The 12,770-nt window shown below is 53.8% G+C and overlaps 2 protein-coding genes across 5 annotated transcripts in view; both read left to right on the top strand.

The window, feature by feature from the left end:
- Nucleotides 1–1,928, top strand: part of NCBP3 (nuclear cap binding subunit 3) — a 44,376-nt gene extending 42,448 nt beyond the window's left edge. For all 4 annotated transcript variants that reach the window (XM_032138926.2, XM_058431375.1, XM_058431376.1 and 1 more), the window contains one exon: nucleotides 1,605–1,928. In XM_032138926.2, the coding sequence (XP_031994817.1) occupies nucleotides 1,605–1,626 (22 nt within the window). In that variant the 3' untranslated portion in view covers nucleotides 1,627–1,928. The remainder of the gene's footprint in view (nucleotides 1–1,604) is intronic.
- Nucleotides 1,929–2,911: 983 nt separating this feature from the next.
- The window catches only part of ITGAE (integrin subunit alpha E), a 73,610-nt gene continuing 63,751 nt past the window's right edge, over nucleotides 2,912–12,770 (top strand). Inside the window, exon 1 of the mRNA XM_032138917.2 lies at nucleotides 2,912–2,989. Within this exon, the coding sequence (XP_031994808.2) occupies nucleotides 2,956–2,989 (34 nt within the window). The 5' untranslated portion in view covers nucleotides 2,912–2,955. The remainder of the gene's footprint in view (nucleotides 2,990–12,770) is intronic.

Here is a 12,770-nt window from a genome sequence, read left to right as displayed (position 1 = left end):
TCTCGCTCTGTCGCCCAAGTGGAGTGCAGTGGTGCGATCTCGGCTCACCGCAAGCTCTGCCTCCTGGGTTCACGCCATTCTCCTGCCTCAGCCTCCCGAGTAGCTGGGACTAATAGGCGCCCGCCAACACACCCGGCTAATTTTTTTTTTGTATTTTTAGTAGAGACGGGGTTTCACCATGTTAGCCAGGATGGTCTCGATCTCCTGACCTCGTGAACTGCCCGCCTCGGCCTCCCAAAGTGCTGGGATTACAGGCGTGAGCCACCACGCCCGGCCCACCTGCCCATTCTTTAAAAACTTTATTCTTCCTGGTATCAAGGGGAGAAAGAAAAAAGATTTTAAAAAATGTCTAAAACTTTATTTTGAAATAATTTCAAAATCACAGCAGTTTCAAGGGTACAACAAAGAACACTTTGCCACATTTTCTCCTTATTCATTCCCTCCTCTTCTCCCTCACCCCTTTTTCTTCCTATCCTCTGAACCATGAACCATTTGAGGGTTATTTGTATACATCATGCTCGTTTATCCATAAGATGTTTTAGTGAACATTTCCCAAGAACAGGGACCGCCTCTCACATGCCCATGGTACAGTTCTCAAATTCAGGAAATGTGTAATATTCTCTGATCAGCCCAAGAGTCGCTAATTTGTAGTTCCTGTTTCAGATTTGCCAACTGTCCCAGTCATGATTTTGAAAGCCGTTGTTTTTCTGGTCCAGGATGCAATCCAGGATCAGGCGATGCCTCTCATTATCCTCTCTGCAGCCTCCTTTCATTTGGAGTAGGCCCTGAGCCTTTCCTTGTCTTTCATGACATTGATGTGTGTGAAGAGTACAGTGCAGTTTCTGTTGTAGAATGTCCCTGACGTTGGTCCTGGAATATTTGTTTAAAGTGAGTTGGGAAACCACATTCACGTGTCTTTTGGTTATGTGTATATTCGCCAAACACCCAGCCTTGCACTGGGTGCTGTGATGGGGAGCATTACTCAACAGAGCCCGGCCCTGACCCCGGGGATATAGTTTGGGTTTGTGGGGAAAGCAGCTACCGCCAGGTGGGCTTTACGGACCCCTATGTGTCTCATGACTAGAGGCACTGACGCTTGGATAAATACGTATTGGATGGATGCAGGATGAGTCAGCATTCTAGAAGTCTGCAAAGGTACAGAAATGGCCCTGCTGCCTGTCCAGCATCCAGTCATCAGCTTTCCCTGGCTTCCCGAGGCACCCTGACGTTCACACTCCAAACACAAAGTCTTCTCTCAGGAATCTCGAGTGAGCTGCAGTCTGGGTTCCAGCCCTGCCCTACCAGGGATCTGCTCAGTGACTGGGCTGCCCGCTTCCCGCTTTAGGCCAGTGCTGGGGAGAGGAGACCCCTGTGACTCTCCCTAGTGCCCTTGGAGCGCAGAATGAAGTGAGGGGAGGAGGAGGGTCACGAGCCCTGGAGCGCTGGGAAGACAGGCTGTGGGCCCCAGGCCCCGATGCCTCCTGGGACCAGGTTCAACAGAAGTAGGATGGTTTCATCATGACCTGGCAGGAAAACCACCAGACCTGGAATTTTGCTTTTACAACTGTTTAACTTCTCTGCTGTTTAACTTCTGTTTCGTACAGGATGAAAACCGGTGAATTGTAATCTCACATAACCGAGCAAGATCTAGTAGTCATAAGCATTTTGTCAGAGCAAAGCAGACAAGGCAGAGTGTTGGAAATGTCATCGGATCTTCACAGAACCTTAGCCAAGCAACCTTTCAGTGCGAGAGAAACAAAATCACATGGATTTTTATCTAGTAATCAAGTCAACACCATTGTCCACTCTGTTAACACATTCACATTTCAGAGTGAATGGGGCTGCAGACACTCATGTGAGAGAGACTTGGAATGTCCTGCCATTTTACCTTTAATTAAAATTAAATAAAATATATAAAATTCAGTTCATCAGTTGTTCTAGTGACATTTTAAGGGTTTAGTACCATATGTGGCTCATGAGTACCATCCTGGACAATGTCGACCTAGAACAGTGTTCCATCCCTGCGCAGAGTTCTGTTTGACAGCACCGCTGTGCACTTCAGCAGCCTGGGGAGCAGGGGTGCAGGACAGAGTTCCTTCCGTGTCACAGACTTGGTCACACGGTACAGATCTGACAGATCAGCACTTAGATACGACTGCAAACTGTCAACGGCGTGTTCTGTGGAATGCTGGGATGCATCAGAGGTATGCTGGAAGATGTATAGAATTTTACTTCTTCTGTTATTCTGGTAACTCAGTCCTGTTCAGTCAGTTTCCGCGTCAGGATGCTGTCCTGGTTTTAAAGAGAATGAACGCAGCCAAAGTTGAATCGAGGCAGTGACTTCACTCAGTGCGCTGGGTCTTTCCACTCACCTGGCCCTCCAGAACCCCAGGGCCTTGAGTGCGTGGGCTGGTACAGGAGCCCAGTTTTTGGCTGGGGGGGCACTTCCTATGGGAGGGGGACCCCTGTCTCAATGCTGAGGCAACCACCACCGAGGACCCTGGGCTGGAAGCTGGGCTGAGATGCCTGGTGGTAGGTTCTGAGGCAGGACAGGGGACCGACTCAAATGGATGATACGGGCGGCAGGCTGGATTCTCGTTGCTCCTGCACCTCCAGCATCTGCTGAGGACGCCTAGAACTGTGGCCCTGGCCAAAGCTCAGCTCCCCATTCCGTGAAAGTGTGGGTCAGAGTATCAAAGTATGGGGAGTAGAGTGGGGCCGACAGTGGCCCCTAAGCTCCCAGGGTCCAGCCCACAACTGAGGAAGCCACACGGCTGGTTGTGTATGAGCCGGAGTGTCTCTGTTTGATTGAAAGTGCCTGTCTGTGGGTCCTTGCTGGTGTGTGTGCTTCTGTCCCCGCCTCCTGGCCTCCTGGCTGAGGGGAAGCTGAGTGGGCCACGGCCCATGTGTTGCACTCGCCTCGGCTCCCACGCAGCTGCCTCTGCTCCAGCGAGGATGTGGCTCTTCCACACTGTGCTCTGCATGGCCAGTAAGTCCCCTCACCCGCTGCCTCGAGGGGCTGCTGTGCCCTCAGCCCCAACCGGGTGTCTGCAGACCCCAGCCTTGACTGTCTGTCTGTGTCTGATGGGGCTCAGTGAGAGCCAGAGGTTAGAGCGGGAGCTCCTCCAGGAAAGGGGCCTTGTGCGGTGGGTCAGATCCCCGGGCTTGTTGGGAAGGGCGGCTGAAGCTTTGTGTTGCCAGTTCTGACAGCTGGGGGCTTTGGACTCCAGGGCTCTGCCATTCTCTTCCTCCTCCAGCCAGCCTCCCCCCGCCACCAAGGCCCTCTCCCCGTGGCACCCACGTGGGGCAGGTCCTTACCTCTGTAGTTTGTTCTCTGAGTGTGAGGGATCCGCCTGGCAGAGCTCACTTCTGTTAAGGGGTTGGGCTGATGAGGGTGAGGACCCTGTGAGAGTGTTGACGAGACACTGGGGGCAAGTGTCTGTATGGTAGAGGGTGAGCGTGTTGGCGGGGAGCCTGCTTCCTGTGTTGTCAGGCCCAGGGTGAAAACGAATGTGGGGTGGGGGGAGGCACTTCTGCTGCCTGGGGGGTCCCATTTTAGCCTTTAACTGTCCCATGGAAGCCTCTGGGCAAGCCAAGCCATGAATCCTTTTGTGGGCCCCCGGTGATGAGACAGCACGGTCAGGTGAGCCCCTGGAGGCTGCTAAGATCAAGCCGGAGGGCAGGGTGGTCCTGCCTAGTGATCTGAGCAGACTTCCCATGGGTCACCTGCCCCCGCTCCGGAGGTTGGCTGGAGAATTGGATGGGCATCAAGCTTATGTGGATGGAAGGCTCCTAGTAGCTGAGTTCTCCCTGAAAGATGGGCTGAGGCTGTTCTGGGAGGGGACTTGGGATTAGCATCCCACCTGGGGCCAGATCACCCAGGAAGCAGGCCACAATGTGTAGGGTACCAGCAAGGCACACGTTTTTGGACAGATTTTAATATTTTATGTTTCATTTTATTTTTTGAGACAGAGTCTTGCTCTGTCGCCCAGGCTAGAGCCCAGGCTGGATCTTGTCTCACCGTAACCTGTGCCTTCCAGGTTCAGGCATTTCTCCTGCCTCAGCCTCCCGAGTAGCTGGGATTACAGGCGCCTGCCACCACGCCTGGCTAATTTTTGTATTTTTAGTAGAGACGGGGTTTCACCATGTTGGTCAGGCTGGTCTCGAACTCCTGACCTCAGGTGATCGACCTGCCTCAGCCTCCCAAAGTGTTGGGACTACAGGCATGAGCCACCTTGCCCGGCCTAATATTTTATATTTCAAACACATCAGAATAGTCACCATGGAAAGGTCAACAGTTTGTTGAACTTCCTTTATCTGACAATTTCGACTTCTCTGTTTTTAGTTACATGTGGGGTGTGGAGAGAGTCTCACTCTTTTTATGGCTTGTGGCTTTGATCTCCCATTACCAAGAATATCTGGAACAGATGCTTACTTAGACTAGACTCTCGTCTACCCTCTCCCAGTACAGAGGAGGTGACTGGGGCACAGAGCGGGCAGTGACTACCCAGGCTTGCAAGCAACTGACAATAGACACGGGGCTCAAGTCCAGGCCTCTGTCCTGCCTCCCAGCTCCAGAATACTCGCGTAGCTCCAGAATATTCCTGTGGCTCATCTGTCTCCTGCAGCCTCTGAGACCACCACCCATCACCTCAGCGCCTTTTCCAGCAGGTGGCATTGATCACACCTCTTTTGAGGCCCAGGCCCTTCCCAAGCTGATGGGCAGCAGAGAGCGATGATGGAGCAGACTTGCCATGAGACCACTTAGCCCGCAGCTCAGCTCAGCCACGGGAAGGGGACGAGAGCAGGGCCCCAGCAGCTCCGGTGCGGGTGGCGGAAACGAGGCTGCTGCCGTTCTGCTCCATGCTGTGAGGTCCTGAGACTAGGATGGGCCCGTCCGGGAGAGTTTCCTGGAGGAGGTGAGGTGGCGTTGAGTCTTGGGCGCTGAGGAGAATCTGAGAAAGAAAATGGCCAGGGGTTGCTGGGAGGAAGAACTCCCTCAGACTGTGGCTCCGGGCCCAGTGCCCTGTATCCCGTGCCGGGCTGGGCCTCCTTAGGCTGGAGAGAATCCAGGACTGGCCTGGCCCTGACCTTCTACCCTCTCCAGGCCACCCACTCTGGTGATGCCTACTTCTTTTTTTTTTTTTTTTGAGATGGAGTCTTGCTCTGTCGCCCAGGCCGGAGTGCAGTGGCACGATCTCAGCTCACTGCAAGCTCCGCCTCCCGGGTTCACGCCATTCTCCTGCCTCAGCCTCTCCGAGTAGCTGGGACTACAGGTGCCCGCCACCACGCCCGGCTAATTTTTTGTATTTTTAGTAGAGACGGGGTTTCACCGTGGTCTCGATCTCCTGACCTCGTGATCCGCCCGCCTCAGCCTCCCAAAGTGCTGGGATTACAAGCGTGAGCCACCGCGCCCGGCCGATGCCTACTTCTTGTTATTCGTGGCAGCAGACAGAATAATAGCAATTGTCTAAGGGAGATTTTAGAAGCGTCGGGTGCAGACAGACACTGAAACCCTGGAACTTTCCACACCCTGACCACCAGCCCCATCATGCCCTCTTACCCTGTGGCCTGCCGTCCCCAAGTCAGTCTTCACTCCTGACTCACTCTGCAATCACATCAACTCACCCCTCCATCCTGGGTCTCAGAGGTTGAGTTTCCACCCTTGCGTGAAGAGGCCTGTCCTGTCAGCCCACAACACCTTACAGGGGTTAAAAAGAAGGAACCAGAAGTCCAGGGCCCGCTCTGCTGGTGGCGCGCACTCCGGCTGAGGCCTGGGGCTCTGCGGGGCATCACCCGGGGCCTGTGCGTGACAGAAAACCTCAGTCCTTGGGGTGTGGGAGACTGTAGCATCTGAGGTGGGCTCTAAAGGATGGGGAGGCCCTTGGCAAGTACAGGCTGGGGGCGAGCAAAGGGGCCTTCTGTGCAGGGGGAATAGGAGGGACCAAGCCCTGGGGTGTGAGGAGTCTGGTTTGTAGGAAGATGGAGGCGAAGTGTGAGTGGGAGCAGAAGGCGGTCTCTGGTGTAGCTTTCTCTTCTAGCCCCGCCCCAAGTCGGGACATGCTGGGCCCTGGAGGTGCGGGCAGTGGCGAGGCTACCCCTGTCCTGGCCCCCTGTGTGAAGAGAAGGCAGGTTGTGCACACAGTAGCCTCCCCAGCCCCAGCAGGGTCTCACAACACGGGGGTAGGGAAGGGGCACTCCAGGCAGAGGGGCAGCCCAAGCAAAGGTGAAATGCCGGCGGAGTGCAGTGTGTGTGGGTGAGCTGGCTGGGGGAGTGTGGGCCGTGTGGGAGCCCCACATCCCTGCCCTTCTCTGGGAGGTCTGCATTCGTGGGGCAGGTGTGGTATGAGTGGAGGGACGCAGGCATCCAGGCCCGAGAGGCCCACGGTGGAGGTGGTGAGGAACGTGGGGACCTGAGTGCTGGCCTGGGGGAGCTTGGAGCTCCTGCTGAGGGCAGTGGAGAGCCACAGAAGGTCTTGAGCAGGGTGGCGACGGACTTGTATGTTGTGTGGTGGTTGGAATCTGGGAGAGAGGGGAGGCAGAGAGGCCCGTGCGGAGGCTGCTGCCTTGGCCCCATCCGCGGGTGTTGGGGAAGGCGGACGTGGGGAGGAGGACACAATAGTGAGAAATGTTTAGTTTCCTGGCTGGGCGCGGTGGCTCACGCCTGAAATCCCAGCACTTTGGGAGGCCAGGGCAGGCAGAGCACTTGTGATCAGGAGTTCAAGACCAGCCTGGCCAACATGGTGAAACCCCATCTCTACTAAAAATACAAAAATGAGCCAGGCATGGTGGTGCACACCTGTAATCCCAGCTACTTGGGAGGCTGAGGCAAGAGAATCGCATGAACCCAGGAGGCAGAGGTTGCAGTGAGCCGAGATCGCGCCATTGCCCTCCAGCCTGGGCGACAGAGCAAGACTCCATCTCAAAAAAAAAAAAGAAATGTTTAGTTTCCAGCACACAGTAGTGCTCAAGGCCTGTTGGACATTCTTGTTATTAGGGAGATGAAGGGTGAGGGAGAGAGATGGGCTCAGCTGACTGTGAGGTTTGGGGTGGAGTTGATGAGGCTCCATGTAGAAGATTGAGGTGGGGGGACTGCGGCTGGCTGCAGATGGCTCTGGGGCACAGTCCTCCCACGAGGCCCTGCTGGGGGTTCTGGGCGGGGCGTCGGGACCCCTGCATCTAGTCCCACTTCTGCAGCTCCTGGTATCAGTGTGGGCAAATCATGCCCCTTGGGCCTCGGTTTCCTAAATTGGGAATAATGGTACTTATTGTCCTGTGAGAATATGTGTTTAAATTGCCCAGTGTGCTGGAGGAGACAGGGTTGAGGGGAGACAGTGGTGGCTGACAGGATGGAGGGGGTTCTCGGTCTGACTCAGCAGGCCTCCATGGCTGGAGACAGCTCAGAGAGGTGGTCCTGTGGGTAGTGTGGTGACAGACACTGGTGTAGCTGTGTCTGTAAGTCAGACAGCACACGAGGGGGGCTTGGGAGGGAGGGCCAGCCCTCGCCTGTGGTTATAACTCTCCAACCTCAGCCTCCACGTGCTGAACTTCCTGCGTCAGACCTGGGGCTGCGTGTCGCCCCATTTGATCGGCACAGCCCCATGTCCCAGAGGGGAGACGGAAGTGAGGTGCCAAGCCCAGGGTCCTTCAGTGACTCCGAGGCAGTGAGGATTTGAACTCAAGACCATCTACCAAGACAGTGCTGTGTTCTGAGTCCCGGTGGGAAATGCAACAGGAGGTGGTTTCCTGATGGAGGCGCAGCTCAAAGGCGAGCTGTCGGGCCTGAGGCGAGTCCAGTCTGAGGAAACAAGCTGAGCCAGGCCTGGCAGACCTGGGCACCAACTGGCTCTCAGGGAAAGCCCAGCAAATACGGCAACCTCCCCCACCACACACACACACACACACACACACACACACACACACACACACACGGCTGCACACACACACGGATGCACACACGGATGTGCACACGGATGCACACACATGTGCACACATACACAAGGCTGCACACACACGGATGCACACACACAGATGTGCACACACACATGGATGCACACACACAGATGCACACACATGGATGCACACACAGATGCACACACACATGGATGCACACACAGATGCACACACGGATGCACACACACGGATGCACACACACGGATGCACACACGGATGCGCACACACGGATGCACACACGGATGCACACACACGGATGCATACACACGGATGCACACACGGATGTGCACACACGGATGCACACACATGGATGCATGCACATGCACACACACAGATGCACACACGGATGCACACATGCACACACGCACACACACACACGGATGCACACACACAGATGCACACACGGCTGCACACACACGCATGTAAACAGTTTCTCATGCCACCGTGCCTCTGCAGCAGGCTTTTGCTGACCTAGTTACCAGCCCTCTAAGCAGAGGTCAGCTCCAGCTCAGTGAGCCGCCAGCACAGCAGGAGCAGTGCCCAGCTTCTTGAGGCCATTTGTGACCCTGCCCTCTCTGTTTACCAACCCCTCACTGCCTCCGGCTTTTACTAAAGGCTTTGGAATCGGGCACAAACACAGAAGCTGAGCCCCAGACACAAATATTCAATCTTCTGATGGGCCATGCGCAAACCACACCCCTCTCTGAGCCTCAGCACCTAGCGTGGTGCCTGGAAGGCAACAGGTGCTCTGGGGGAGCGGAACCCTCAGTTGAACAAGATCTCTCTGATGAACAAAGTGAACACGGGGGTGGGGTGGCGTGAGGAAAGGGAATATCTGGCCCACTCTGACATTTTTAGAGCACCTCTTTTGGGCCTGGCCCTGTGCTGAGCTGGGCTCTGTGGCTGGGGGTGTCGTGTGTGACTCAGATCACATCACGGTTCAGGGGAGACAGACTGAATCACAGATCACCCTGATCCAGACAGAATTTGGTCAGAGCCAGACAGACCACAGGGTGCTGAGGGGGCTCAGGGTTTGGTCAGAGCCAGACAGACCACAGGGTGCTGAGGGGGCTCAGGGACCCGGGAGTTATTCTGACAGAGTCTGATTGGCCCCTGGCTCCTGGCTGGCCGAGCAGGGCCAAAAAAGGCGGCTTTGCAGACAGAGGTGGAGAGTGGTGAGCAGGCCTGCTGGGTGGAGGCAGCAGCTGTGTCGAGGCCTGGAGGCAGGAGTGTGCAGAGGGTGCACTGGGCAGAGCGGGAGGGTGCCACGGATGCCCAGGAGAGGAGACTGGACTTAGCTCTGTGGTCTCCACTCGTGCCTTTCAGTTATACCGACAGTGAAATGGGGGGAAGAAGGCCCCCCACTCACCCCTCGTAACATGTTGGCAGCTCGCACTTTTTAATTCTCCCCTAGGCAGTTTGCTGACGTCCTGTTTCTCCCCCATAGTGACTGACCAGGAGGCACAGGGCTCAACGTGACGTGGGCCCCGGGGCCGGAGCCCAAACTCCCTACTGGGCATCCCTTATCTCAGCTCTGGATTCGTTGGGGGTGGGGGCGGGCAGCGGGAACAGCACAACCTTCTTCCCTGCCTGGGGGTCTTGATCTGGAACCTTTGAGAGTCTATGTAGGCTGCAAGCGGCCACTCTCCCAGCTCCTCCCGAGTGTGGGCCACCGTGCCAGGCCCTGAGATAATGTGGCGATCGAGGCAGATGCAGTGTGTGCCCCCACTGGACTCACTGGTGGCAGGGGCAGTCACTGGCAATAGGGAAACAAGGAAGGCCGAGCACAGTGGCTCACTCCTGTAATCCCAGCACTTTGGGAGGCCAAGACTGGAGGATCACTTGAGCCCAGGAATTTGAGTCCAACCTGGGCAACATAGCAAGACCCCCGTCTCTACAAAAAATTAAAAAAGAAAAATTAGAGGCCAGGCACAGTGGCTCACGCCTGTAATTCTAGCACTTTAGGAGGTCGAGGCGGGCGGATCACAAGGTCAGGAGTTCGAGACCAGCCTGACCAACGTGAAAAAACCCCGTCTCTACTAAAAATACAAAAATTAGCCTGGTGTGGTGGCGGTGCCTGTAATCCCAGCTACTCGGGAGGCTTAGGCAGGAGAATCGCTTGAACCTGGGAGGCAGAGGTTGCAGTGAGCTGAGATCGTGCCATTGCACTCCAGCCTGGGCGACAAGAGCAAGACTCCATCTCAAAAAAAAAAAAAAAATTAGGATGAAGAGGAAGCCAGGAGACAGGCTGAGGGCAGAGCACTTCAGGCAAGGGGAGGATTTTGTACACGTACACTCAGGGGATCAGGAAGGGCTCCAGTGTTTCCATCAGATTCTCAAAGGGGGCCGGGTGCGGTGGCTCACACCTGTAATCCCAGCACTTTGGGAGGCCAAGGCGGGTGGATCACAAGGTCAGGAGATTGAGACCATCCCAGCTAACACGGCGAAACCACATCGCTACTAAAAATACAAAAATTAGCCAGGCGTGGTGGCATGCGCCTGTAGTCCCAGCTACTCCGGAGACTGAGACAGGAGAATCACTTGAACTGGGGAGGTGGGGGTTGCAGTGAGCCAAGATCGCACCATTGCAGTCCAGCCTGGGTGACAGAGTGAGACTCCAACTCAAAACAAAGAAAAAAAGTCTGGACGTGGTGGCTCACACCTGTAATCCAAGCACTTTGGGAGGCCAAGGCAGGCGGATCACGAGGTCAGGAGATGGAGACCAGCCTGGCCAACATGGCGAAACCCCATCTCTACTAAAAATACAAAAAATTAGCTGGGCATGACGGTGGGCACCTGTGGTCCCAGCTAGTGGGGAGGCTGAGGCAGGAGAATCTCTTGAGCCCGGGAGGCAGAGGTTGCAGTGAGCTGAAAATTGTGCCATTGCACTTCAGCCTGGGCGACAGAGTGAGACTCTATCTAAAAAAAGAAAAAAGAAAGATTCTCAAAGGGATCCATTACCCCCGAACAAGAGTGTCTGGTCTGGTTATGTTTCCTGTGTTTTCTACTTCGGGGCAGTGGCAGGGAGGACACAAATCACAGCTGTGGAAAAGCTGGGCTGCAGGGATGTGTTCGTGGTGTTCTCACGAAGGACCCTTAGGGACAGTTGTTTTCTGATTTGAATAACCGGACTGGTTGTGCTTTGCCTGGAAGTGTTTTGTTTTTTGAATTTTGTGGACACCGCATGGCATTAACTGATCTTTTTCATGTTGTTATCACCTTCAAGAAAGCTTCATTCATTCATGCATGCGTTGAATCAACAAATGATTTTATGAAGTCAAAGGATTTTAGGAACACTTCTGTGAGGCAGCGCTGTGTTCAGAGCCAAAAGTGGGGCACGTGATAGAAAGCGCTGGCACTGCGTGATCTACGTGTTAGCTGTTGGCCTCCTTCCTGGCTTACTGTATCCCCCTCTTTTTCTAAACCATCATTTTCCTTCTGTCCTTTTTTGCTTGCCCCATTACTTTAAGCGAGTTTTATCTTACCTGTATTATGTATTTTTATGAATCACCACAAATCATTCCAGGCAAGGCAGAGGTATAAAGAAAAAGGAATGAAATACAGATATCAGGCCGGGCGTGGTGGTTCACGCCTGTATTCCCAGCACTTTGGGAGGCCAAGGTGGGCGGATCACCTGAGTTCAAGACCAGCCTGGCCAATATGGTGAAACCCCATCTCTACTAAAAATACAAAAATTATCCAGGTGTGGTGGTGCGCGCCTATAATCCCAGCTACTCGGGAGGCTGAGGCAGGAGAATCACTTGAACCCGGGAGGCAGAGGCTGCAGTGAGCCGAGATGGTGCCACTGCACTCCAGCCTGGGCAACAGGGCCAGACTCCATCTCAAAAAATAAATACATAAATAAAATTAGATATCGATATCTACTTTGTGCCAGACTCAGGGAAATGGCCTGGAAATGCAGGGATGAGAGATGCAGAGCCCTCTCCCCAGGCTCCTCCTCCTCCTCAAGTCTGGAAGGTTGATTTTTGGACAATAAAATTTTAAGCATGTACACAGGTAAACGAGATAACTTTAACAAAGCCAGTATGTCCATCGAGCAGATGACACAATGATCAAGATCCTGCCACACAAACTGGATTTATTTTGTGCTCCCTTTTTCATTTTTGTTGTCAAGGTATTTAAAGCCTGGCTGCTCAAAATGTGACCTGAGGACCAGCCGTGAGGGCATCGTCTGGGAGCTTGTTGGAACAGACTCTCAGCCCCTTTCTGATTCATTACCTGCTGAGTCGGAATCTGCATTTTAACAAGATCTCCGATGATTCGTTTGCACGTTAATGTTTCAGAAACATTATTTTAAACCAAACCCCAAACATCGTGTCATTTCACTCCCCAAAAGCATGGACATTTTCATTTCTAAAGAACATGAAGGGCGGGCACAGTGGCTCGTGCCCGTAATCCCAGCACTTTGGGAGGCCAAGGTGGGTGGATCACCTGATGTCAGGAGTTTGAAATCAGCCTGGCCAACATGGCGAAACCCCATCTCTACTAAAAGTACAAAAATTAGCCAGGCATGTTGGCACACCCCTGTAATCCCAGCTACGCAGGAGGCTGAGGCAGGAGAATCACTTGAACCCGGGAGATAGAGGTTGTAGTGAGCTGAGATCGCACCACTGCACTCCAGCCTGGGCGACGAGTAAGATTCCATCTCAAAAATAATAATAAAGAAAGTGGACGTTTTCTTAAATAGCCACAATGTTCTTACCACCTAACTAAATTAATTATTTGGTATCATCTAATACCAAATACTTAGTCTATATACAAATCTCTCTGTCTCAAAATGTCTTTTTTTTTTTTTT

This window comes from Hylobates moloch, unplaced genomic scaffold (genome assembly GCF_009828535.3).
Source record: "Hylobates moloch isolate HMO894 unplaced genomic scaffold, HMol_V3 SCAFFOLD_19, whole genome shotgun sequence".
Classification (NCBI taxonomy): Eukaryota; Metazoa; Chordata; class Mammalia; order Primates; family Hylobatidae; genus Hylobates; species Hylobates moloch.
The sequence above is the reverse complement of the archived record's forward strand: the minus strand, read 5'-3'. Positions and strand labels throughout refer to the sequence as shown.